The sequence below is a fragment of the Sus scrofa genome, chromosome 6 (assembly GCF_000003025.6).
Source record: "Sus scrofa isolate TJ Tabasco breed Duroc chromosome 6, Sscrofa11.1, whole genome shotgun sequence".
NCBI lineage: Eukaryota > Metazoa > Chordata > Mammalia > Artiodactyla > Suidae > Sus > Sus scrofa.
In genome coordinates, this window is record NC_010448.4 from 10,028,521 (window position 1) to 10,055,977 (window position 27,457).

Here is a 27,457-nt window from a genome sequence, read left to right on the forward strand (position 1 = left end):
TCTCTCACTTCCACGTGCTGGTGGGTTTGAATGGCCTGAGACATCGCCACTTTCGAGTTCTACCATCACCTTAAAGCACACTCCCTTCTAAGCAGCAGCTTCTGTCACCACTCACTAAAATCTCACTGCTGGCCACCCAAGTCCTGGTCTCCCAAATTGCAAGATCATTGGTCATCTTGCTTCTCCTTTGTATTTTATACCCAATTGCCATCCTTCCCAGTGACTCTGATTCGCTCATTCTCTCCCATCCCCCTGCCCCCACTTTTGTCTGGGGCTTAACCTACCCAGACCTGAAAATCTCTGTGACCTCCTGGCTGCACTCAGTCCATCTTCCAAGCCAACATGCACATGATACAACACACATTGTCTGCTTCTGGCTGACGCTTCTAAAGCATTCTCCCTACCCCCCAACTGTGTCTCAGAAGGAGCCTCTACTTTTTTTTTAAGTCTCCACCAGCCAGTCGCCACCTGCCATGGTTAAGTTGGACTCCTCACAGTTTCTCCTTGAGCTGCTGCCACTTAGTTTTGGTTTGGGTATCTGGTTCAGGTGCTTGGCCTCATCCTTTCTTACCTTCCCAGGCTGGTGTTAGAACTGAAGCCTGTATCTTTTTTAAAACTGACAGTTACACCCCCACCCAGCCTCATCTCTTGAGTCATCCCACCCTCCTTGTCACTGGTTCAACATTAACCTCTCTTTTATCAAGTCAGCCTCTGGCTCTGGGGTGGATAAAGGTCCCTGATCAAGCTCAGCATCACATTATTTTTCCTTCATTTGTTCATTTAGGCAGATCTATCTCTGTAAGGGTTTTGTGCTGACATAGAAGGAAAGACATGTGTATAATTAAGCCACAACTATTAACATGAAAGGAAATATGGGGGGGACACATAATGAGGGATTGGAGCACTTAAATAAGTGACTGCATTTGGGTAGGGAACCTCACTACAGCCAAGGCCAAGAGAGATACAAGCAAGGGCAGGATTAACGTAATTTACTGAAAGGCAATCGTGCCGGATTGCTGGGGAGGTGCATTTTTTTTCCTACCTTCAGACAGAAGGATGACATCACCTCTTAGATCAGGTCCAGCAGAATTTTTGCACGGCTGGGAACATTCTTCCATCTCTGCACAGTCTAATATGGTATCCACTGGCCATATGTGGCTTGTGAGCACTTGGAATGTGGCTACTATAACCAAGGAACTGAAATTTTAATTTGACTTAATCCTAACTAAATCAAATTGAAATAGCTGCAGGTGGCTGATGGTACCATCATTGGAAAATGTCATCCTAGACTTTTATGTAAACAATGTTGTAAAATCTCTTTAATAGAAGATTTAAAAACTGCCACAATCTCCCTGCAGCCCTGTATCCATTTGCCAGGGCTGCCATAACAAAATACCACAGACTGGGAGACTTAAGTAAAAAATGTATTTTCTCATGATCCTTGAGGCTGGAAATCCAAGATTAAGGTGTCAGCAGGGTTGACTTCACTCTGGGGCTTCTCTCCTGGGCTTGAGGATGGCCATCTTTTTACTGTGTCCTTGCTGGTCTTTACAGAAACATCCCTGGTGTGTCTCTGTGTCCTAGTCTCGTCTTCATATAAGGACACCAGTCGGATTGGGTCAAGGTTTATCCAAAGGCCTCATTTTAATTTAATTATTTCTTTAAAGTCCCTACCTCTAAATACAGTCATATTCTGTGGTACCGGGGGGATTAGGACTTCAACATATGAATCTGAGAGGGGATCAGAGTTTAGCTCAGAACAGATTGCTCTGTGTATTATTATTATTATTATTGCTTTTGGGGCCACATGTGTGGCATATGGATATTCCCAGGCTAGTGGTCATCAGAGCTGCACCTGCTGGCCTACACCACAGCCATAGCAATTCGGGATCTGAGCCATGTCTGCAACCTATACCACAGCTCTCAGCAACGCTGGATCCTTAACCCACTGAGCAAGGCCAGGGATTGAACCTGCATCCTCATGGATGCTAGTCAGATTCGTTTCTGGGGAGCCATGATGGGAACTCCAGGTAAAGGCATTTTTGATCAGAGGCCAGAGTTATACAGTCTAGATGTGTATCTTTTTAGCACTTCTGGGAATTGGGACTTGAAATCACGTCCTGTTCCTTAGGCCACTTTCTCTAATAGCAGTCCCCTCACCAGAAGGTCAGCTCACACTCTTCTGCCTGGTAGTGAAAGTCCCAAGGTTTGACTCCATTGACCTAACCAGCCTTATTTCCTCTTCTCCTTTATTCCTGTTTCTCTGCTTTGTTCAGACTTGTCTACCCCACATACTCCATACTCATGCCTGCTGCTGTGATTATGTTCACATTGTCCCTTCTGCTGGTAATATTTTGGTTTTTTTTTTTAAACCCCAAATTTATATCCTTCCAATTTCAACCAAGACCCACCTCATTCTAAAACCATCTCTGAACCTTCATCCTTCCTTAATGTCATTCTCTCGTGTTTCCAAATCCAGTTGCACTTGACACCAACACCCCATGATTGAAAACCAAGTTATTATCTAATTACTTCATAGGTTTTAGTATTATCTCAGGTATGAAATCATAAACACAAGGGTCAAAGAACAGTGATCTATCCCTTCTGTAGATTGACATCCTAACATAATACGAGCACATAGTAGGGGTTTAATAATGTTACCACTGCTTGGTTGACAGGTGTAAGTATTTTTCATCACCTTCTCACCTCTGAACTGTTTTTTCAACTTTATATACAGCTGCACATTTAATATCTGGAGCCAAACCAGAAGTTGCATCATACCATCCACTCTGTGTATTAAATTTATAATAAAATCAGATAGATGGCCAAAAAGGAACCCTAATCATCTCTGATATGATTAAATCTTCTGGGTTGAGTTCTCAGAGAGCCCAAGAAAATTTTCTTTTAATCCCCATGGGCTTTCTATTCCATAGATGAAATTAGAGAGCCAGCCTGAGAGGCAATTCTGTGAAATCATTTACTAAAGGGGAGGGGGGAACATCATTATAGTTTCCTTCAGAGGTTTGCAAGTAATGAGCATGCTCTGTTCCCTTCAAGCCCAGAGGGGTGGTGCGGGCTTGACACATAGCTGAGTTTGGCTCAACCACAGATCTAACATGATGTCTGTAAATACTGCAGGAAAGAACCAACAGACAATCGGTGGGTGTTACTGATGAGAGGCTGTGGAGGCTTTTGTTGGCAAACAGGCAGCAGCCATCTTTTTCCCCCAGGTGAATGACCAGCCCACTCTAGAGACCTATAGTTACTTTGTTTTCCTGGTGATTTTCTTAAGCAATATGGCTTCTTTTAAAGTGGCAGGTCTCATCTACGGACCTTTTGCCCCTCCCCCATTCCACCTTGCAGGGACATTTGACAATATCTGGAAACATTTTTTCTTGTTATAGCTGGTGGTGCAGGGTGCTACTGCATCTAGTGGGTGGAGATGAGATGCTGCTGAACACCCTACAGTGCACAGGGCAGCCCCTCTACCCCCACCCAACAAAGGGTTAGTCAATCAAAATGTCAGCCACAATCAAGCTGTCTTATAAGCTTGTTTTAGCATATATAGCTTGTTCTATTCATTCATTCAACAAGTATATATTGGTAAATTTCAAAAGCATCCAAGTAGTTATCTTTCTGCGGGTTGGTGGATTCATTAATTCACTCATGCAATGCATATTTATTGAGCATCTACTTCATGCCAGGTATTGGGGTCCTGAAGAGCATAGTCAAGGTCTTTCCTCACCTGGGGTTTACATTTTTGTTGAAGGGAGACAAGCATCAGAATCAGCAGAATTTAAGATAATTTTAACCAGTGATAAATACAGTGGCGAGTCCTAGACAGGATAAAGGGAGACAGATGACCCAGGCAAGGGGGATGTGCCAGATGCTACTTTTAGGAGGGGGATTTGGGAAGACCTTTCTGTATAGGTCACACTGAAGCTGAGACATGAATGAGGAGAAGGAAGCAGCTCTGTGAAAAATCTGGGGGAGAAATGTTGAAACTAGAGGGAGCAACTGGTTCAAAAGCTGAGGCAGGAAAAGCTGGGTGGGTCCAAGGACCAGAGACAATTGGATGCTGCTGAAGCTTGGATGGAGGAGGTGAGGCTGATGAGAAGGGAAGGAATCAAGACTGGGCAGGGCCATCCAGGCCTAGGAAAGGAATTTAACTGTATTTCAAGAGCAGTGGGAAGCTATGGGAACATTTTAAGCAGGGTGGACTTGATCTCTCGTAGGTAGCGATAAGTTCACTCGGGCATCTGGGCAGAGAATACCCCATGGAGGGGCACAATGGAAGTGAGGGGCCAGCCAGGAACTCCTTATAGGAGGAGTCCAGCTTACACTGCATGTGTGGAGGTGAAAGGAAGTGTGTGAACTTGGGAAGCCTTCAGCATCAAGTTCCTGGACTTGCTTGCCGATGATCCCTAACTCAGTCAACCAAGGCTGCCAGCCTTGGCTTTTCCATCTCTAGTCAGTGCAGATCCTGAGAACCTTTGCTCTGCATCCTCAGTTAAGCCAGGCCTGACCTAGCTCCAGCACACATGAAGTTCCACTTTCCCCAGCTGCCTTAGCTTTACCAGTGGTGCCTGGTCAGACCCCTTTAATAAAAGGTGAGCTGAGTTCCACACCCCTTCCCTTCCCATTTCTTATTTGGACTGAGATCTCTGAATATCAGACATCTGCAGTTGGAGCCTGGGACCCTGACTAACAATTTTCATTTCTTCCCTGCTGGGTAATACCCTTGGGACCAGAATGTGGCATCTCCTGACCTTGAGCTTTGAGTGCCCTCCCACGGGCCTCAGAGCAAAATCCAAATTTCCATCTGGTCCCTACTGACCTATTCAGGCTCTCTTTGTGCCAGCCCCTCCTTTGCTCACAATCCAGAGATTTTTTACCCAGTTATCTGTACCTTGAACTCACCAAGATCTATCTTTCCTCAGCCCTTTGCTTTTGAGGGTCTTTCCACCTTGCACGCTCTTCTTCCCATTTTTTGCCTCTTTCATGTTCCAACTCAAATGACACCTAGACTTCCTTCTCAAAAGCCACTCTACAGTATGCATTCTCAGTGGGAGACTATCACCCCCAAATGGGTAAAAATTGGTTCTTAGAGGATTTAAATATTACTCTTTGAATGTATATAAGGCATAAACACACATATGGGACATAAACAGATAGATGATAGCTAAGTAGGTAGATAGAGGGTATATCTATGGTGCTAAAATTTCATAGAGGAGGTTGATTAAGGAAAAAGATGTCTAGGAGTAACCTGGTGGCTTAGCGGCTTAAGGATCTGGTGTTGTCACTGCTGTGGCTTGGGCTGCTGCTTTGGTGCAGGTTTGATCCCTGGCCCAGGAACTTCTGCATGCCATGGGGGAAACTAAAAGGAAAAAAAGCAACAAAAAGTATAAAAAGGTTCCTTAAGGGCCAGTAATGAAAAAAAAAAAAAAAGGTTGAAAAACACTGCTCTGTGGAAATTGTCTCCACCTTCCACTTTCTGAGAAAGTGCCATTTAACTCCTCCCAAGAACTTATGGCAGAGAACACCCCACTTATTTTTGTTCACTTCAGTATTTTCTGCCCCTTCTCACCCCTCTGGAAGGGAGCTCCTCGAAACTCAGAGATCTTGGCCATCTATTTGCCACTGTATCCCCAACACCTGCACCGTGTTGGGCATGTAGTATTTATTTCATCCATACAGGGTGATTCATTTGCACTGTAACCAAAGAATGATTTCAAATGCTAGAACAAGGACCCACTGGACCCCCACACCCATCTTCAATTTCAATCCTCCCTTAAATGCTACCTGATTTGCTGGGGTCCCTTTTGGGCACTGAGTTTAAGCCCCCTTCTTTGCTCCATGGTCAAGTTCATCTCTTAGCCCTGGTTTTGACTATCCCTAGCCTTCTTTCCTCCCTGACCTCTGAGACCCAGTCACTCTGCAGTCCAGCCCTGCTTAATCCTACTGAGATACCACAGTGAATACCATACGGAAGTCTGATTTATTAAATCCAAACATTTTCAAGAAAATGCTCACCATTTTGGAAATGACACAGCAGAAGGAATGTTTGAATATCTCATTTGACTGAGAAATAAACTGAATGATGGCAAAAGTATCTGCAGTAGAAAAAAGACTGGAAGGAAGCAAACCAAAATGGTTACAATGTTACCTGTGTCTGGAAATGTGGACTTGGCAGTTTATTTTCTCCTTATGCTTTTGGCTAATTTGGGAGTTTTCTATTGTAAGCATGTATTTCTTTTACCATAAGAAGCAAGGGGTTTTGGTGGTTGGGTTTATAAAGTATCATTGATGATACTGTAGTGTCATAGAGGCATATACATGCCCGATCCATGGATCCAGGAGCATGCCTATTTGATTATATAGTGACTCCCACAAGGCTTTTTCAGGGGCAGGGATTTCTGTGCCTAGGAAAGCCATCGGATTTTGGCCAACATAGCCCATTAGACAATTAACACCAGCTTTCTTGCCAGGTTAACAGCTACAATCTGTTCCACAGGATTTTGTATTTGTTAGATTTTTTTTTCAAAGGTGTCTGTGACTCCCCAAAATACAAAATGTATTTGGACTGTAAGGCACTCACCTGTGCAAAATGCAAAAAACAACCAAGCACATGAAAAACACATGCCCACACCTTTTACAATATTTTTCAGGGGCTTCATGGCTCCCTGAAGCCAAAGTCATGACATCCTGACCTAGGAAGGTTACTTAGTGAAATGCCTCTTGAAACCTAGGCCACATTTCTTCATTTTCTCCTCACAGGTAGCTACTATGATGGGGTTCCCAAACGTCCCAAAGTTCCCTTGTCCTGAAGAATTTTCTAGACCCTACCTCCTCCTAGTACATCTCCCCTGAACCCACATAGCCAGTTCACACATCAATATCCTTAAGGTGACATGAGGGGGTCTTGATTTTTTTTGATCAAGGAATACTTTCAAATACTAGAACCTTTGGCTGATCAGTTAATAGAAAGATTCATTCAAACACTGGACCCAACAATTCATCCATAATTACAGTGCCCATCATGGTAGCTCACAACATCCAAGCATCTTTGGGCTTCACACACAAATCAGTTCAGCTCTGAGCCACTGTCTGCCCTGACCTTGATCTCATATACCTACAAGGTGATGGTATAATTGATGCCACAACCATGTACACGGTCTCTCATAACTAAGGTGAATTGTATACGCTCACCAAAATTTGGTGACCTACCCAAGAACGAGTTCATGGCACAAATGGCCTGGTGAGGCATGTGGTTTGAGAACCATCATGGAAATTGAAGTATTTCTTATATCCAAAGCACTCTGTACTATAGAACCTTTAGGTCTCTTATTTCAATCAAACCAACCTGAGGAAAAAAAAATCACTTAATAAAAGATGGGATCTGGCTGCCCAAACCTACCTTGATTAAAAAAGAAGAGGTAGGAAAACACCATTCTTACCTCCTCCAGGGCCCACAGGGAGTCCACCACGGGCTTGACCTTCTTCTGGTTGTAGAGCCCAATGAGTTTGTCCACCACTCCTCGAATGAGGCCAGCCCGGCCCTGTTTGAAGAGTAGGTTTAGAAGGGAAAACCCAGCGATGACTTTGTTCTCTTCATATAGCTTGATGGGGTTCACCTTCTCCACCTGCCACCACTGGAAGGACAGAAGGTGTGGGTTACAAGGAGTCAAGACCAGGCTGTGTTCACAGTGTTGCGGGGAGATGGGTGGGTTCCAGCCGGCCAGGAGGTAGCTCTTGCTGGTGTATTTCCATAAGGGCCTGGCTAGGCACTCCTGTGACTGCACAATGACTCTTCTAAGGAGAGCTCAGCATCCAGGTGCAGAAGAGCCCTTTCTGAAAACTACTCCTAGGCCATGTGTGATCGGAATGTTAAGTCACGTGGTTGGGATCATCGGCTCTGGAGCTGCATCCTGGCCCTATATTTCCCTCCCTTTGACTCTCTGGGCTTCCTTCTTCTCGGTGACATGCAGTGTCAGGATGCTGCCTCCAGGGTTTCCTGGAAGGATTTAGTGTAAAGCACGTGACTCACTGGAAGGTGGTGGTGGTGATGGGGCTGGTGCAGGGGGCAGAGGAGTTTACCAAGCATGGTGAGGACCTGGTGGGAGTGATGGCTGCTTGGGGGAGCAGCTTTCCTCAGGGCAGGGGGTAACAGCAAGGCTGGAGAGGTGGGTTGGATGCAGCAGACAAGGAAGAGTAAGGAAGCATAACATGGGTAGAAGGAACAGCATGGTGGAGCAATGAAGCCATGGTGCTGGGGGTAAGTCAGTGGCTCTCAACTGGGGGAAGTTTTACCCTCCATGGGACATTAGGTAATGTCTGGGGATGGTTTTTTGTTGTGATGACTGAAGAGGGGGAGTCAACTGGCATCTAGTGGGAAGAAGCATGGGATGATGCTAAACACCCTAAAATGCACAGGACAGTCCCTTGAAACAGGATGAACCAGCCCCAAATGTCACTAGCTCTAAAGTCCTAAATGGGATCCCCACACCTGTCAAGTATGGCCACCCTAATTCCTGCCTCTCACCTCCCACTTCAGACAGGAATGTGAGTAGATAATCCATTGATCAACTACAGAAATGGTTATCCAACTTCTTTTTTCTCATTTGTGTTTCCTTTGGTGCCAGTTAGAATTTGGAAATTCCAAGTTCCAGTTTTGAGAGGGTTCTAAGAGATTAAAATGTTTAAGAGTTTAATATAAAAGGCAAAGAGGAATGTGACTGACACTTGGGAACACTGATAATATTTATGTTATCAGTGGGTTGCCTTTACATCCTGCCTTCTTCCAGGATTGAGGAAACTCAAAAAAATAAAACATCTTGATTTTTTTAAAAAATGGGGAAATCAGATTGTTGGAAAACAAGTGTGAGAAAGACAGGTTAAAAATAGGGATAAGGTTCATACACAACATTTCCTACCAAAATAAACTCCCCAAGAGCCTGGGAGTCAGCTGTCAGAAAGCCATGTATTTGGCCGTGGGCTATTTGCCACAAAAGCCAAGGCAGACAAATGCTTAATAACTTGGTTCACAGTGTATCTGCAAAGCTTCCACAAGTGTTTATGAAGTGAATGTTTGCTGAATCTACAGTTGCTGCACAGTTGTGGATAAGTGAGTTCTACCAAATACCTGGTTTTGAATCCCACTTGCCAGCTGTGCAACTTGAGGCAAATTACTTAACCACTCTGTGTTCAGTTTCCTTATTGTACCCTCATGGAGTCATAAACACACATGGAAGTTAATGTGTCGATACATACAAAGAACTATCTGGCACATAGCAGGTACTCTTTCAATATGAACTACTTTCATCCCTTAAGTTGGAAGGGGTGTTTTGGATGGAGCGAGAGTTCTAGATTTGGAGTCAGCCTGCTCTCTAAATGTTGACTGCATGTGCCGTCATCCTCATTGTTAGGATCTAAAAGCAAATGGCATGTGAACACAAGCTCTGAAAGGGTTTTAAAGGAGGACAACACGAAGAGAGCTGAGTGAGAATTTTCTGCATGACTCCAAATGTACCTTTAACATCTAAGCTGTTCTCCAATGTTCTAGAAAAGTCCCTTTCTAGAACCTTCCAGAACAAAGCCATCATTCCACTCCTCAGTGGGCCCTACCTTCAGTTTGCTTCTAACTGACCCACTGATATTGAACCCGGCCTCTGAAAGGGAACAGTCTTCATTTTTGACCTCCAAGTACAAAGCATTCTGGAAGTTGGCATCCTTGCTTTGGGCGGGAGACTCTTCTCTCCATCCTGGCTGTGTTTACTAGCGCCTTCATCGAACCTGGGCACACTGCAATTATTTCATTAACGCTGCGTGTTGTGATTGTGCATTTATGGGAGAGAGGGAAAACACTTCTTACAATTGTATGTAATTTAGGGCCGATTTGGTTCCCCACGGCAGGCTGTTGGCATCCCATTAATTACAGCCACAGCAACAAAACAGCTGGGAGTGACACAAAGCTGAGCTCTGGGGGACACACTCCAGACAGCATCCTTTGCTAGACTCTATGCTTGCTCCCTCATTTATCCTGTAGTCGTGATGATCCTTGATCTGAACTCGAGAGTTCAGTTAGAGACAGAGGCTCTAGAATTCTCGTCTCACAGGGCAGGGAGAACGAATCATTTCAGAATCAGAGAGTCCAGGGATGAAGGCTTTGGCAGCCAGTGCTGGCATTTGGGGACATATGAATGCCCCATAGAGCCACACTGAGAGTAAATGCTAATCCCCTTTCTGTGGCTTCTTCCTGACCACCCTATTCAAGATGCCTCCATCCTCTCTGGCTGTTGTCTAATTCAGCACTCTGGTTTGATCCCTTTCAGAGATTTTATGGCCATCTACAGTCAATAATATATGCTACTTATTTCACTTTGTCTGCCTCATTAGAACATAAGCATCCCAAGGGCCTCAAATGCACCTGTCTCATTCAGTGAGGTACCCTGGTCCCTGGTACCACCCGTTGGTGCTCAGAAGATGTTTGCAAAGCGAGTGCATCATTCAGTGCCTCACTGGCTGCTGAGGAGGCTGAAAGGGAAAAGGACAAAGGGCAAAAGAAGCAGCGACCCCCTGTTGTGGGGCTGAGGTAAAAATGAAGTTGAAGGCCATATTTGTTTAATTCTAGGAAGCATGGCTCTAGGTGGGAAAGCAGACCTCAGTAGGTTTGTGGTGGGTTGAATGCCTAAGGCAGTAGATTCTCAATTGCAGACAAAATGAAAACCACAGTATTCAGAGCATGAGGGTCTAAGCTAGTGGTTCACAAGCTTGCCCATATCTAAGAATCAACCCAGGAGTTGCTAAAACTGTAGGATCTCTGACTTAATAGGATGGGGATAGAGAAAAATCTCAAGCAGAGATTTCTGACTTAGAGACCTGGTCAGAAAGTGGCCAGACTCAAAGGTCGGTCTCTCCATGGGCCAGATAAAATGCACTAATGTTAAGTTTATTCTTGACCAATGATTAAGACACCAACACTTAAGCAGTCTCTGTTGAAATCAAAATAAAGCTTTCTGGATTTCTCTGGCATACCCACTTCTCTGCTTCATTCAGAGAAAAGGAGTGCAAATCACAGTCCTGACCGTGTGTGGTGAGTAGGGTTCACAGCAGCACAGATTTTCTTGAAAATGAATGATGCAGAGGAAAGACAAGATTGAGGTGGTTGGGTCCACATGCTGAGATGGAAGGGCTTACAACATGCCAACCACCACACCACCACGGTACACTGGATGTGCATGGATACTTACTGATTTTGCAAAGCTGAAGAAGCTCTTGGTCTCTCCAGTTACCATGTTGGACGAACCTGCAAGTGGAAGATTCTCAAATCAAGCCAATGAAAATCAACCTCTCTGGGTTAACATGGAAGAATGGTGGTTGTTTGGCTCAGAACTGGCAAGAACTTGAAAAGAAATTTAATTCATCCTTGGAAAAATGAGGAAAGTGGAGAGGGTAGGTGGTGGCAAGTTGACTTAATCTTAAACTAAGCATCACTGAATTAAAGAGGAAGTAACATTTCTCAAGGTAACCATTTCATCACTTTGGAAAATTGGTCATGTGGCAAAAATGTCATGTAAACCAACATTCTAATGATGAGTTGCTGAACTGTTGAACTTGGTTCTGTTCTTTGATGCTGAGAAATGAACTCCTCTGTAAGCCTACATCTATGGTTTGAGTTTGACTCCTCAGCCAGCTAGGGGCTTAGGGAACTGATCTCAGCTGGGCATTTCAGTGGTGGAGAGAGGTGAGGCTTCGCTAGAATTTGGATGGATGGAAAACATGGGATACAGAGGAGCAGATGGGGGTGAACATTCGTTCAGAAGCCCAGGAAATGTGTTAGCTCCAAAGAGGTCTGGGAAGAAAGGTGAAAACAACTTGAAAGCAATGGTGTGGGAAACTGAGCTTTGCTAATTGGAACAAGCAATACTCAGAGGGCAGAGGGGAGGAGGAATTGGGAAAGATTCCCTAAGATGCTCTTATAGAAAGAAAAGACCCCTTTCTGAGGGGCTGGCTTGGGGGTGGTGAGAAATACCATACCATATTGGAGTCTTTTCAGTAATAACTAGTAGTCAGTGAATCATTGTTTCTGCTTTTACGGGGTGACTACCACTAGCATCCTGGTACTAGGTTTTGATTACTTAGTAATCAAGTAATCAATGTAATAAATTTGATTCTTGTGTTATGAATGTGTTGTATTTTGCCAAAATGACATCATGGAACTGAGGCAAAAATAGAACCAGTGTATGAGAAAGGATCGACAAAACATTCGTCTCCATCTGACTCACACGTTAGTCATATCCGACATCCCTATATGATACAATGACGTTCATTACTTCTCTAATCAATAGTAGTAATTTTAAAATTATGCATCCACCTCCAAAGACTTTCAAACACCGGGCCACTATGGATAGTGACAGAATAGTCCAGCAATGAAAGCTTACTCCTATTTCTGTCCTAACGATATGATGATGACAAAGTGATGCTTGAATACTTAATACCTCTCAAATATCTCTTGTATAAGCATCTCAGCTAATAGCAGGGAAATGAGTGGTTTTTTTTTTTTTTTCAAACTAAGGCTCAATTTTCTGCTCTACTTCCGTGGGACAGAGTGTCAAAAATCTCACACATTAGAGAACCCCCGAGATCATTTGTCTTTGACACATGACACCTGGCTTCAGATATGCTTCTTTGACTTTGTGGAGGTTGATGTTGAAATTGGTTGGCATGCCTATAACAAAGAGAAGAAGAAAGGAGAGAGGAAGCCCTAGGGTCTCATCCTGCTGGAGAAAACCTGCTCCCAGGTGTCTTTCATAAATATTCCCATACCCAAGAGCGTGTAAGTTTGTGTAGCAGCAGACAGGGGCTCCATCGGTCCAAGGCTTCTCTCTTGATTGGGATATTCAGGAATAGTTTATACCCCTTTGCAACTTCATTCATCTCCAGTAGTGAGGAACAGCCCCTTTAAACCCCCTGCATCCTAGCCACAGCTCTCCATCCTTCTAGGGGTCCTGCATTGCTTCATTTTGTGAACTTCCTCTGAAGCTAGTAATATTTCCCACCTGTGCCACCTTCTGTGGGTCAAGTCCCATCTCACTACAGTGCCCTGGCCTTGCTTTCTTTCTTTGAGAATGAGAAATGATCATGGGAGAACAGGGCAGTAGGCACATATGTTACTTTCATAATTGAGAACATCTAACGACAGTAGCAATTTTAGCAATTTTAGAGAAAACACTAATGAATTAATACCAGCCCCATCTCGTCACCCCAGCATATCAGCACACTTCATTTTTTGGAGACTTTCTAAGCACATGGGCAGTGCTCCTTGTCACCAACCATGTCTCCCCCACTTACCATATAAAATGTAGGTTCCCAGTGGTTTGAGAAGGCTGAGACCTTTTCCAGTGTTATCCCCACAGAGGCAATCCAAAACAATGTCCACTCCTTCTGCAGAGATTCTAAATGGTGAGAAGAGAAAGCAAAATAATGTAACCTGTCAGAGAACAAACCGTCAATCCTTTTCCCTTCCTGCGTGACATTGTTTACTATATCAGGAACAGAGACAGCTCTGGGAGTGGCAATAAATAGGAAAGAAGCCTGCGAGGTGGATGTCTCCTCCTGAGTCCATGTCTAAGAATTTCACAAAGCTGGAGGCAGCTAAGAGCTTGGCTGGTAGCTTATATTAGGCGAGCCAGCATGGAACATCATAGTTGGTTTAGTCACCTTGTGCAACTCCTTGGAGCCTTAGTCTTCTCCTTTGTAAAGTGGAGCTATCATGTTTCTTTGTGCTAAGAATGAAATGAGGTGATAAATGTGATGCTCAGCCCATTGCCAGGCACATAACTAACAGTCACTCCGTAAGTCAGTCAACAACTCCTATTTGTGGAACTTGGGTCCTGTGCCAGGCTCTGTCCAAGGTGCTGAAGACAGAGTTATAAAACAAGCATGCTTGCTGGGAGTTCCCGTGGTGGTGCAGTGGTTAACCAATCTGACTAGGAACCATGAGGTTTCGGGTTCGGTCCCTGCCCTTGCTCAGTGGGTTAAGGATCCGGCGTTGCCGTGAGCTGTGGTGTAGGTTGCAGACGCGGCTCGGATCCCGCGTTGCTGTGGCTCTGGCGTAGGCTGGCGGCTACAGCTCCGATTCTACCCCTAGCCTGGGAACCTCCACATGGCGCGGGAGTAGCCCAAAGAAACAGCAAAAAGACAAAAAAAAAAAAAAAAAAAAAACAGACAAACAAACAAAAAAACAAGCATGCTCGCTGTCTTCAGGGGGCCTCTGGTCTAGCAGAGGTTGGTTTTCTCCCCTGTCCACCTCCCTCCTCAGCAAAGCTGTAAAGGCGTGTTAATTTAACTTGCAAACTTCTATTTGTCCAATCTCCAGGTTCAACCTAAAACATAATCTTCGAGGAAGAGGTTTAAGTAGTGAGAATCTTCCTACAGAGATGGAAGGTTCCAGAGTAGAGGGAGTCTACATCTGTACTCTATTAGGAAAAAAATCCCTTTTCCCATTCATTTATTTACACTTTAATTAACTGAGCTACTCATACACTTAACACACACATCTACTGGGCTTCCACTGTTAAAAATATATTATGGAGGAGGAGGCTGTAGATTAGGAAGGCTCTGGGGATTGAAGAGAAAATATTCCTGCCTACAGAGTTCCCAGTTGTGGCTGGGTCCTGCTCTGCTCAGACAAGAACGGCATTTCCTCTTATTTGTGAGTTTGCAGGATTATCTTAGCTTAGAGCTTAGTGTTTTTACTAGCACCCTCATCCCCCAACCAAGTTCAGGCACTGCAGCTAAATGACGTCAACAGATGTGTCCAGAGGATCACCAGCTCGGAAATTGCACCTGCATCTTCTGGGTTCACACACCAAGTTGACAGCCCCACAGCCCTGACAGCTGAGTCTTTTTCCTGCCATACAGCAAAGTGATTCAGTTATACATACATATACACACTCTTTTTCAAAAATATTCCTTTCCATTATGGTTTACCATGGGATAGTGAATATAGGTCTCTGTGCTATATCCTAGGACCTTGTTGTTTCTCCCTTCCATATATAGTAGCACATACCTGCTAACTCCAACCTCCACTCCATAACACCCCAACCCCCTCAGCCACCACTAGTCTGTTCTCCTTGTCTGTGAGTCTGTTTCTGTTTCATGGATTGGTTCATTTATGTCATATTTTAGATTCCACATATAGCTTCTATCATATGGTATTTGTCTTCCTCTTTGTGACTTACTCCACTTAGAATGGTAATCTCTAGGTCCATCTGTGTTGCTGAAAATGGCATTTATTTGTTCTTTTTTATGGCTCAGTAGTATTCCTTTGTATATATATACCACATCTTTATCCATTCTTTTAGGAATGTGTGATGCACATTTAGGTTGTTTCTATGTCTTGGCTATTGTGACTAGTGCTGCTGCAAACATAGAGGTACATGTATTTTTTAAACTTAGTTTTGTCTGGATATATGCCCAGGAGTGGAATTACTGGATCATATGGTAACTCCACCCTTAGTTTTCTGAAGAACCTCCATACCATTTTCCATAGTGGGTGTACCAACTTACATTCCCACCAATAGTGTAGGAGTGTTCCCTTTTCTCCACATCCTCTCCAGCATTTTTTTTAATGGCCACACCTGAGGCATATGGAGGTTCTTGGGCCAAGGATTGAATCTGAGCCACAACTACAACCTGTGCCAGATCCTTTAACCCACTATGCTGGTCTGTAGATCAAACCCATACCTCTGTAGAGACCTGAGCTGTTGCAGTCATCTTAACCCACTGCACCACAGGGGGAACTCCTCCAGTGATTGTTATTTGCAGACTTTTTGATGATTGCTATTCTAACCAGTTTGAGGTGGTACCTTATTGTAGTTTTTATTTGCAATTCTCTAATAATTAGAGATCTTGAGCATTTTTCATGTGCCCATTGCCTATTTGTATTTCTTCTTTGGAAAAATGTCTATTTAGGTCTTCTGCCCATTTTTTACTCGGTTGTTTGTTTTTGTTGTCGTTGTTAGTTGTATGAGTTGTTTGTATATATTTTTCAAATTAAGCCCTTGTGGTCACATCATTTATAAATAGCTCCCATTATGTAGGGTGTCTTTTCATTTTGTTTATGATTTCCTTTGCTGTGCAAAAGCTTGTAAGCTTGATTAGGTCCTATTTGTTTATTTTTGTTTTTATTTCTATTGCCTTAGGAGACTCACTTAAAACATTGGTACAATTTAGGTCAGAGACTGTTTTGCCTGTAATCTCTCCAAGGAGTTTTATGGTGTCATGTCTTAAATGTAAGTCTTTAAGCTATTTAGAATTTATTTTTGTGTATAGTTAGAGGGTGTGTTCTAACTTCATTCGTTGCAGCTGTCCAATTTTCTCAGCACAACTAGCCGAAACAATTGCCTTTTTCCCATTTTATATCTTGCCTCCTTTGTTGAAGATTAATTGACTTTAGGTATGAGGGTGTATTTCTGGATTCTCTGTTTTGTTCCATTGATCCATATGTCTGCTTCTGTGCCAGTACCACACTCTTTTGATTTCTATAGCTTTGTGATATTGTCTGATGTTTGAGAGGGTTAGGCCTTATACTTTGTTCTTTTCTTTTCTTCTTCTTCTTCTTTTTTTTGTCTATTTAGGGCTGCACCCGTGGCATATGGAGGTTCCTAGGCTAGGGGTCCAATTGGAGCTATAGCCACTGCCTTACGCCACAGCCACAGCAGCTCGGGATCCAAGCTGTGTCTGTGACCTATACCACAGCTCACAGCAATGCCAGATACTTAACCCACTGATTGAGGCCAGGGATCAAACACGTGTCCTCATGGATGCTAGCTGGGTTCGTTCACCACTGAGCTACAATGGGAACTCCAACTTTTCTCCTTTTCTTCAGGATTGCTTTGGCAATTCTGGGTCTTTTATGATTCCATAGAAATTTGAGGATTCTTTGTCTAGTTCTCTGAAAAATGTCATGGGTAATTTGATAGGGATTGCATTAAATCTATAAATAACTTTGTGGAATATGGCCATTCTAACAATATTAATTCTTCCAAACCAAGAGCACATGGTATCATTCCATTTATTTAAATCATCTCCTGGTAGCTGAGTCTTCATGTCACTGCGCCCTTCAAATGCCCTCTGGTCTTGTCCAAAATCCAGTCCATTATAAAAGTTCTTCCAAATTATCAGCTTAGTTTCCCACCCAACAGAGAAGACTCACAGGTGTCTTCTCAAGTCCCATGTGTAAATTCAGAACCCGGGAATTAGGCCAGTGGACCTCAAACCTAAGTGTGTGTCAGAATGACCGGGGGGGCTCATTAAACACACAGAATAAAGTTTGCTCTCCCACTTCCCCTCCTCCTCACTCTGATTTGCTTGGTCTGGGGTGGGGCCCAGGGATCTGCATTTCTAAAAAGTTTCCAGATGCTGATGCTGAATATTCTAGCTCCATACTTTGAAAATCACTCTTCCAAATAGTTACTCAGAAGCCAAGGCAGATTTTCTAAAATCATTAATTTGCTCAGTAAATATTTAGCACTGGTACTGCACTAGGCATTGGGAGTATCATGGTACACCCAAACAGATTTGACTTATTCTCTTTTGGACCTTTAGGCAGTCACTAACCAATATTTACACAAATAAAAATTAAATTGAAATTGAATGGGGTGTACTGCCCCAAAGGTACAATAAGACCATTTAAATTGAGGATTTACCTAATCAGGGCTGCCAGAGAAGGCATTCCTGGGGAAGTGATGAGTGGCAGGTGGAGGAGCTAGGGAGGAAGAGTGATGGGAACAGTGTTCCAGGCAGAGGGAACAGCATGTGCAAACACCCCAGCTGGGAGGAGCCTGAGAAACAGGAAGACTGGAATAAAGAAAATGTGAGCAAGCTTGCCGTGCGGTGAGGCTTGGAAAGGAAGGTGGGAGGTAAAGCACAGATGCTATTGGGGGGCTAGAGGCTGGGCCTCCCACCCACTGATCAGGTCCCCACCTTGTACTGTGGGCTGGATAGCTACATACCCAGCTTTCTCACTTTGACTAGGTCCTTTTTTGCCAAATTTGCTCCCTCCTGTGGAAGTGAGGTCCTACTTTGGTTTTCGTAGCCAGCCCTCCCGGGCCAGCAAGTCCTCCCAGTGAACTTCACTTCCCCAGGACCCTTCCCTTTGCCTGCAGGATGCCACCTGTGCTCAGGGGCAGCCTCCCAACTCAAGGCTGTGCACACCTGCCAGGGTATCCCTGATGGACCCGCCCATCCTCTCCTCCTCACATCTGTATTCTGCTTGCAGGTCCACATTCTCCCTGAAAAACTGCCAATTACATCTCCTTTTATTAGCTGGCCTGCCTCAGCCTGTCGCTCTATCCTCTGGACTCTGGTTCACTGGCCAGGCTCACAGCAACGTATGACCATGAGCTCTGCCCACTTCCCTATCCTCACCTGCCACTAACTGCTCCACACTTTATGACCTAGCTCTTCCTAAAGTCCCACATTCAAGAGTTCCTACTATGTGCCTGCCCTGAGTGCTTCCTAAATCTTATCCCATGATGCCTCATGCCAATCCTGTGACTTGGGGCCAGCATTATACCCATTTGATGGGTGAGGAAACTGAGGCTGAATGGGATCACTTGGGCATCTCTAGGGAATGTGGGGACCCTAGTTTGATCCATCACAATGGGTAACCATGTGAGGGCCCCAGAGATGGAGCAGGGTTTTATCAGGTGGGCTGTGGCCAGCTGGGAGTGACCACCACTGCCACGTCTATGTCCCAGTGGGGGTGGCACACCCTTGGAATTCACACTAGAAGGAGATGCTGCAAGTTTCCTGCATATTCAGGCCACTTATTCCCCCCACAACTTTCTCAGCATTTCTATAACTAAATCAGGCAAGACAAGGTCTGCCCAAGCTCAGGGGTCCAATAAGCCACGACCTCTACAACTTCTCTCCCTACTGCTGTCAGTGCATCCATTCGAAGGTTAGTGGTGAAGCGGGACAAAGAGAGGGGGAGGAGATGAATTCTGAGGAAGAGAAGCTGGGTAGAGGCAGGTGTCACTCCTGGGGCTCTGAGGATGATGACACTTGGTAGAAGTCAAACCTTTAAGCAGACATGGCTCCCTTTGAGGCCAGCAACATCCCTTCAGGAAAAAGTTGCAAAATTGAAAAGCATTCCATCCTCCATTTAGTCATTGCAAGTCTAATCAGTGAATCAGACTGAACCAGATTCAGTGGGTCTATTTAAAATGCTCCAGGCCCCACAAGTAGCCTTGGGATGTTGAAAAGCACCTTAGTAGCATCTTTTAGAGGCATGATGATGGAATATCACAAGCAGAGCTAGGGAGCCCATCAGAGGCACAGAGGCCATCCTAATTTCTTAGTGCCTCCCCCATTTCTGAAAGTGTCTGCCTTGCCTGCATATATGTAGTCATAATTATATAAAAACAGAGAGAGTAGGGGCAGACGGTTAAAGCCAACAGTTCCTGTTCTGCCTCCTCACACTGTCTTAAATGTCTGCTGATTTAAAAAGCAAACACAAATAGACCCAGCTCAGAGATGCTCTGGGCCAAATTCAGCAGCCTGGTATTTTGGGATTGCTGATCCGAGACTTTGGTGGCTGTCCTTCCTTGGTCCCCCACCCCTTGCTCCTTTACTGAGAATGCCGCCTCCCTGTTTTCCATCCACTCGGATCCATGACGAATTTCCCTTGAGTGGTGGCAGGTCTGACAGAGCCAGTACTGAGGGAGAAACTCTTCGACTTTGTCCCCCTTCACTGTCACCTTGATTTCCAGTTGGATCCTTGGCTCCACATGCATTTCTTCTTGTTTGGAATTCCCTTTGCTCTGAGAACTCATCTGTGCCATAGCTTTTTTCCTATGTTTCTTTCTGCTGTGCCCATGGCATGTGGACGTTCCCAGGCCAGGGATCGAACCTGTGCCACAGCAGGGACCCACGCCACTGCAATGACAATGTCAGACCCTTAACCCACTGTGCCACAAGAGGACTCCTGTGCCATAGCTTTAACCATCACCTCCAAGCTTGTGATGGAGGAATGAGGCGATCTCAAGGTGCCCAGCTTGGTGCCTGGCACACAGTAGGCTGTTTAGTAAAAGTTCACTATTGATGCCCTTAGCAATACCACCTCTAGGACTCCTTTCTTGATGTCTCTCCCTCTCTTCTCTTCTGGTCGTTAGACTCTTATTAATTTCCACTAGGTCTCAGTTTCTTCATCTGGAAGATGAGCATCTTTTGTCCTGCACGTACAATGGTCTAAGTGAAACCAGCAGCACAGTGGGAGACTGACAAGGCCTGGTGGCCTCATCACTTTGTCCAGTGCCTGCTGGTCTTGCCTGGGACTCAGTCCCTGCCTCGCTCTACCTGCTGGAATCGTCCCCACTCCACCCCCGAGGGGCCACCCACCTTGGCACATTCTCTCATCTTTCCCTCCACTTAATTTTTAAAGCCCTTACAGCCAGAAGCACACAATTCAAGGCTTCTAACTCTTCTGCTTGGTTTCAAGCACACTCACCTCTCTCCTCCCTAACAGAAAAGGGGTGAGTGACATAAAGACGAGGTCTGTCTTATCCATAATTCTTTTGCCCCATTCCCTTTATAATGCCTGGCTCTAGGCTGCAAACACGTTCAAAAGAAGCTTACCAACCGACTGGTTGATAAAAGAATTTTTCATCCCAAGAAATTTTATGTTATTATTTTTTCAAGTTTATTACACACACATAATGTAACAAACGGTATCCGTGATCAGCAAAGAAAGAAAAATCTGCCTTCCTCTCCTATTGCATCTCAATGGGTGGATTTTTTTCTCCCCCTTTCCTTTCATTTTATGTCCTTACGCGCCAAGAATTTATACAAAGCTGTGATCACACTGTAGCTGGAATTTGGCATTCTGCTTTTTTCACTCAATATGCTACCATGGGTACTTTTTTCATTTTCTGCCAGAGTCTTCATAATTATCATTTTTTTTTTTTTTAGGGGCTGCATAATACTCAAGCGCGTGGGCGTAGCATAACCTACCGAACTGTTTCCCTTCTGTTGATAATGGGGGCTGGTTCAGAATTTTCGCTATTATAGGCAATGCTGTAATTCATCCTGCAGGCACACACTGAGCGCCTCCAGTGAAGCAGAAGCGGTGCTTGGCTCTGCAACAGGCAGCGGGTACCCATTGTTTTTTTTGTTTTTTTTTATCTTCTTTTGGCTTACTTCCTGAGAGGAGGATTAGTGGGACAGAGAGTATAAACTTATTTGTGGCTTCCCAGTCATTTTTAGGCTAATCCCAGGATCTCTCCTTAAAAACACAGGGAAGAAGGTGGCAGGGAGAGGTGGTCTCAGGTGCTGTTACCTTCTGCTCTTTTCATATCAGATCACTGACTCAGGGGCAAACAGCAGTCGGTCAAGGGCCGTGAGGGGGCAAGGGAATGGCTCAGCCACACGGGAAATGGGAACAGCAGACGCCCCCTGGTTATGCAGTGTCACTTCTTTAGGAGTGAAGCCATCTCCTGACCCCCATCTGCCACTTCCCCCCACACCCCCAACCACATCCTCCAACTGCACTGGCCTCCTTTCAGATTCTGGAATTTCCCAAGCCTTTCCTGACCCCAGGCCTTGGCACATGCCATCTTCCTTGGTCAGAAGTGCTCCTCCAGGGAGTTCCCCAGTGGCTCAGCAGGTTAAAGAGCCAGCATTGCCACCACTGTGGCTCAGGTCACTGCTGTGGCGCAGGTCCAATCTCTGGCCCGAAACGTTCCCATGTCACATGTGCAGCAAAAAAGAAAAGAAAGAGAGAAATGCTCTTGTTCAGCCACATTCTCCTGCCTTAATTCTCAGCCCAAATCTCCCTCTGACGGATGATGAGTCTGATTCCTTATATTCAAGGGAACCTTGCATTTCTCCACCAGGGCACATACCAAAAGTGAAAGTCAATGAATTTTTAAAAGTATTTTTGGAGTTGCCGTCATGGCTCAGTGGAAGCAAATCTGATTAGCATCCATGAGGATGCAGGTTCGATCCCTGACCTTGCGCAGCGGATCAAGGATCCGGCGTTGTTGTGAGCTGTGGTGTAGGTCACAGATGCAGCTGGGATCCTGCAGTGCTGTGGCTGTGGTGTTGGCCAGCAGCTGCAGCTCCGATTCGACCCCTAGCCTGGGAACCTCTGTATGCCATGGGTGTGATCCTAAAAAGACAAAAAAAAAAAAAAAAGTTATTTTTTTCTCTTCTTCCCCAATGAGACTCTGGGCTCCAAGACAGTGATTCTCAAGGTGGTTTTAGCTGGGTCTCTGGCTCTAGCTGAGTACGTGGCCCATCACAAACACTCAGTGCGTATGAAGCAGGTCGGGGCAGGAATAGAAGAAAGATGCTTGCAGAAATATCACTCAAGAGGATGAACGAGAAGGTGGCTGAGGGACAGTGGTGGTTCATTTTCCGACCACAGCTGAAGAGATGCAAGCTAAAGGAAGGAGGGACTAACCGAAGGCCCCCAAAGCAGGCCAAGCACCTTTTGGAAGTCTTTAAAACATGCCTGCAGCCTCTGCGCATCTGATCAACGGGTGGCGAATTTCTAATATCTAGCTTTAACGCTCTCATTTCACATCCCAATGGGACACAGTGGGGCAACTTTAAATGAGATGCAAATCTCCGCGTTCCAAATCTAAAAACAAATCTGAAAATTCACACCATCTGAAGACGCTCCTTTCCAAGAAACTCCCCAGGTTTCACCGAACCTGGTCTAATAACTAAACCTCTCACTTCAAACAACTAGATGGCCCATCCTCCAGCCGTTCAGTGTTTCATCTCTTCATCTGCGATTTGGAGAAAATCGTTTCCCTGTTATCATGCCAGCTGGACAACCTAATTCCTTTGTACCTTACAATTTTGTGCTGGAGAATGAAAAATACAAAAACTGGGGCTCTGGGACATCACTGAACTCCCCCCCCCCCAACAGAAGCTGGGAGTGGGAACGGAGCCTGAGAATCAGCCTTTAACTCTGAGAGTCAACAGGAGTGAGACACACACACCATCTAATAGTGTGGCGGCAGCTGGGTGTTCCTTCCAGTTTCCTGTGTTGAAACACACACGCAGCTGCGATCAGTAGCATCAGGATCACAGGTGGGACATGGATCAGGCTGTCAACCACTGTCCCCCGCCCTGGGTGATGACAGCAGCCAGCTGACTGATGTCCCTGCCTCCAGCCTCCCCCCTCCCATTCCTTCTTTATGCAGCACCAGTGACTGGTGAAGACCCCTCATCTGATCCATGGCACCACTTTGGTCCTTTGGTGGCTCCCAGTCACCGCCAGGTCGGGGCCCCCATTCCCCGGGGCTGTGAGGTGAATGAGTGGGAAACGACCGTCTCTGTATTGAGGCCGTGTAATGGCAGTTCTCACAACTCAGCTTTGCAAGTTACTCAACTGTTTCTTGGGTTTATCCTCCACAAATGGGATAATAGTAAGGTTGCTGAGAGATTAGATGAGTGACTGCGTGTGAAATAGCACAGAGCTAGTGATATATATGTTTATTACTATTACGAGCCCTCTTCTAAATGAATGCTCTTGTTCTTTAAGAGAGACCCAAGCGTGGAGTTCCCTTGTGGTGCAGCAGGTTAAGGATCCAGCATTGTCAGTGCAGCGACCCAGGTCACTGCTGTGGCGTGGGTTCTATCCCTAGCCCAGGAACTTCCACATGCCATGAGTGTGGCCAACAAAGAGCGTGGGCAACAAAGAAAGGCTGGTCCTGGTGCTCCTTAGAGCAAGCATCTTACCTTTTCACTTCCTGCACGTAGTCTGCATTTCTGTCAAAGAGGTGGGTCACAGAGTCTTTGATGGCTTCATGCTTGAAGGTAGAAGCCGTCCCAAAGACAGTCACATTGGGGACAGTGGAGCACAGCTGAGCCACAGCTTGGCCCTGGAAGTGAAACACCACAGACAAGTCACACTCCAGGAGGGCTACCATCCAGAAGCCAGTCTTACTAGGTGAGAAGCAGGATTTGTCAGCCTTGCCGCCATTGGCCTGTCTTGGCTGGATTTGTCTTTGTCGCGGGGGCTGAACTGTGCATTTTTAAGATGTTTGGCAGCATCCCTGGCCTCCATCTCTGGGTACCAGCATCCTCCTCCAGTTCTGACATCTTAAAATATCTCCAGACATTTCAAAAGGTCCCCTGAGAGACCAAAATCTCCCTTGATTGAGAACCACTGGTGTAGAGGAAAGTGAGTCCAAAAAACCCCAATACTAAGACGTAACAACAATTATTTAACCGCACAGCCTCAGGCTCTCCACCTAGAAATTAGCACTAATATCACCTCCTCCCTAGGGACCTGGGAAGAAGTCTTAGTTTGGGTTCCCTGGAAGCAGATTCTGAGGCAAAGATTTGAGAGCAAGTCCTTTACCTGGAATTTGATCACAGGAAATACCAGGGTATCAAGATAGAAGTAGAAGGCAGCCACTAAGGGGTGTGTTATCAAGTCATCATCCACAGTAACTGGAACTCAATCCCTCTAACAAACTCCGTGGGCAAGTGTGGAATACACCTTGGAGGGGAGTTCCCTGGTGGCCTAGTGGTTAGGATTCAATGCTGTCACTGCTGCAACCGGGTTCAACCCCTGGTCTTGGAACTGAGATCCACATCAAGCCATTGAACACTGTGGTTCAAAAAAACCCCCAAAACCAAAAAATCACCATACATGTTAGTCATCCCCACCAAGTGGTGAGGAAGCTGGGGTATTTATCCACCAACTATCCCCCTGATAGGGACTGAGGCTTGCTTCTTCAACAGTAACTCTTAGGCACATCTGGCTTGTCCTTGGGTGCCAACCATGCTCCCACAGCCAGTGAGGACCCCTAAGTAAGCATCCTTCGGCACAGTGAGTTGAGTGCAGGGAAGACAGCATCTGTTACAGGGGGTGTTAATGAGGCAACATGTAACACAGGTCCAGCACCCGCCACAAAACATAACTTAACACGTACTCAATCTTAATCATTTGTACCTCTTCCAGGCTTATTCTATCCAGGGCTGAGGTGTCCAGGATTTAAAGAAAAGGCCAGTGGGTGATGTTTAAACATCAATGGTCCAAGAGAAATCACAGATGTTGTTAGGAATAGGTAATCTTCCCATATTCTTTTGCAGTATGGTTGGAAATTTAAGTTATTGGATAAAATACATTGATCATGTGCCTTCAGAAACCTTCCAAAAAACCCAAGTTTTGTGCTAATTAAGGTGCAAGAATTAAGATTCTAAAACCAGGAGCTTCTGCTGTGGTGCAATGGGTTAAGGATCTGGCATTGCCACAGCTGTGGCGCAAGTCGAAGCTATGGCTTGGATTCGATCCTTGGCCCAGAAACGTCCATATGCCATAAGTGTAGCCACCCCCCCCCAAGATTCTAAAACCACATACTGGGAGTTCCCGTTGTGGCTCAGCAGGTTAAGAACCCATGAGGATGTGGGTTCAATCCCTGGCCTCGCTCAGTGGGTTAAGGATCCAGCATTACTGCAAGCTGCAGCATAGGTCACAGATGTGGCTCAGATCTGGTATTTCTGTGGCTGTGGCACAGGCCTGCAGCTGCAGCTCCAATTCGACCCCTAGCCCGGGAACTTGCATATGCCACAGGTGCAGCTGTAAAAAGAATAGACAAAAAATAAAACCAAGTACTGGAATTCCCTTGTGGCACAGTGAGTTAAGGATCTGGCATTGCTGCTGCTGTGGTGTAGGTTGCAGCTGTGGCCCAGATTTGATCCCTGGCCCTGGAACTTCCATATGCCCCAGGTACAGCCAAAGAAAGAAAAAAAAAGAGATTCTAAATCCAAATATTGGGAGTTCCCGTCGTGGCGCAGTGGTTAACGAATCCGACTAGGAACCATGAGGTTGCGGGATCGATCCCTGCCCTTGCTCAGTGGGTCAAGGTTCTGGCGTTGCCGTGAGCTGTGGTGTAGGTCACAGACGCGGCTCGGATCCTGCGTTGCTGTGGCTCTGGCATAGGCTGGCAGCTACAGCTCCGATTCGACCCCTAGCCCGGGAACCTCCATATGCCGCAGGAGCGGCCCAAGAAATGGCAAAAAGACAAAAAAAAATAATAATAATAAAAAAATAAATCCAAATACTGGGAGTTCACACTGTGGCACAATGGGATTGGCCGTGTCTCTACAGAGTCAGGACACAGGTTCGATCCCCAGCCTGGGGCAGTGGGTTAAAGGATCTGGTGTTGCCACAGCAGCGGCTAGGTCACAACTGCAGCTCAGATCTGATTCCTGACCCAGGAACTCCATATGATTTGGGGTGGCCAAAAAAGAAAAAAAAAAGAAAAAAAAAACAACCCAAGTACTGGTGTTCGCCTGTAGCACAGTGGGTTAAGGATCAAGAATTGTCACTGCAGTGGTGGGTTTCTGCTGTGGAGGGGGTTCAATCCCTGGCCCAGGAACTTCCCTCTGCAGCAGGTGCAGCCAAAAGAAAAAACAATAAAACTTAAAGAGACCATGTAGTGTCTCTTTCCAGTCTTCCATCTATCATCTCAAGGAGGCAGAAATCATTAAGGAGGGCAATTATTCTACCAAAGCCATCCATGATAGGAATTACTACCTCTCACTTTATTTACATGTCTTCATGTCTGTGGACTAAATCGGACTGGCAGGTCCGTTTGTGGAAATATGATTCTTCCCAACATTTGCAATTAAAGGCAACATTGTGAGAAACAGAGAATGTCAAAGGTGCAAGATCATCCAGTTACCCGCCCCCCCATCATTGTTTTATAGATGAGGGTGGCGGGGGGGGGACTCGGAAAGGTTAAGGTGACCTAGTTCTTCAGAGGCAGACCTGAGGCTGAAAGCAAGGTCGTCTGACTTCCAGTTATGCCATTTTCTATCATGGCTTGCTGTCTCCTTATTTTGACATTTTAAGCTAAGCAGGCTTTTAAGTTGCTACCTGAAATAGACACATGACTGACATGCTCACTTGGAGGTCCACATTTCAGAACAGGGGCATGAACCTGCGAGTCCAGACAGGCTATAGTTCTCTGCTCTAAGAATAGCTTTGGTATTTGGTTAATTTCTTTATTTCCCCCAGTGTTAGAGAACAAAGAAGCGACTCTCCTTCCTAGTGAGTATAAATATCAGCAAACAATGTGACTATTCTCGAAAATTCTTCCAGGAAGCTTGAACTAGCCTCTTTGGTGCTGGGATGGGTACTTAGAACTAGTTCCCATCCCCACATAGTTCCTCCTGCCTTCTGTCCTTAGGCAAATGCGCCATTTATCCACTCAACTCTTTCCCAAATTCTTACTATGTGCTACCTAGTCACCCTGTCCTATAGTTGCTGCTGAGTGGCAGAAAACAACAGATACACCTTCATTTCTATCTTCAGACCCACCGAGACCCATATTTGAACCACCACGTTGGCATCTGTCTTCACCTGGCTATCCTGAAACAACACAGCAGATTCAGCTCACCTAAAACACAGCTCATGGATGTCTCT

General features: G+C 45.4%; 1 protein-coding gene across 1 annotated transcript in view; it reads right to left on the bottom strand.

Annotated features, from left to right (window-relative positions):
* The window catches only part of VAT1L (vesicle amine transport 1 like), a 163,046-nt gene that overhangs the window by 71,023 nt on the left and 64,566 nt on the right, over positions 1-27,457 (bottom strand). The window contains exons 4-7 of the mRNA XM_003126850.6: positions 23,758-23,900; positions 13,351-13,454; positions 11,250-11,305; positions 7,458-7,652 (exon numbers count right to left, since the gene is read on the bottom strand). Of these exons, the coding sequence (XP_003126898.3) occupies positions 7,458-7,652; positions 11,250-11,305; positions 13,351-13,454; positions 23,758-23,900 (498 nt within the window). The remainder of the gene's footprint in view (positions 1-7,457; positions 7,653-11,249; positions 11,306-13,350; positions 13,455-23,757; positions 23,901-27,457) is intronic.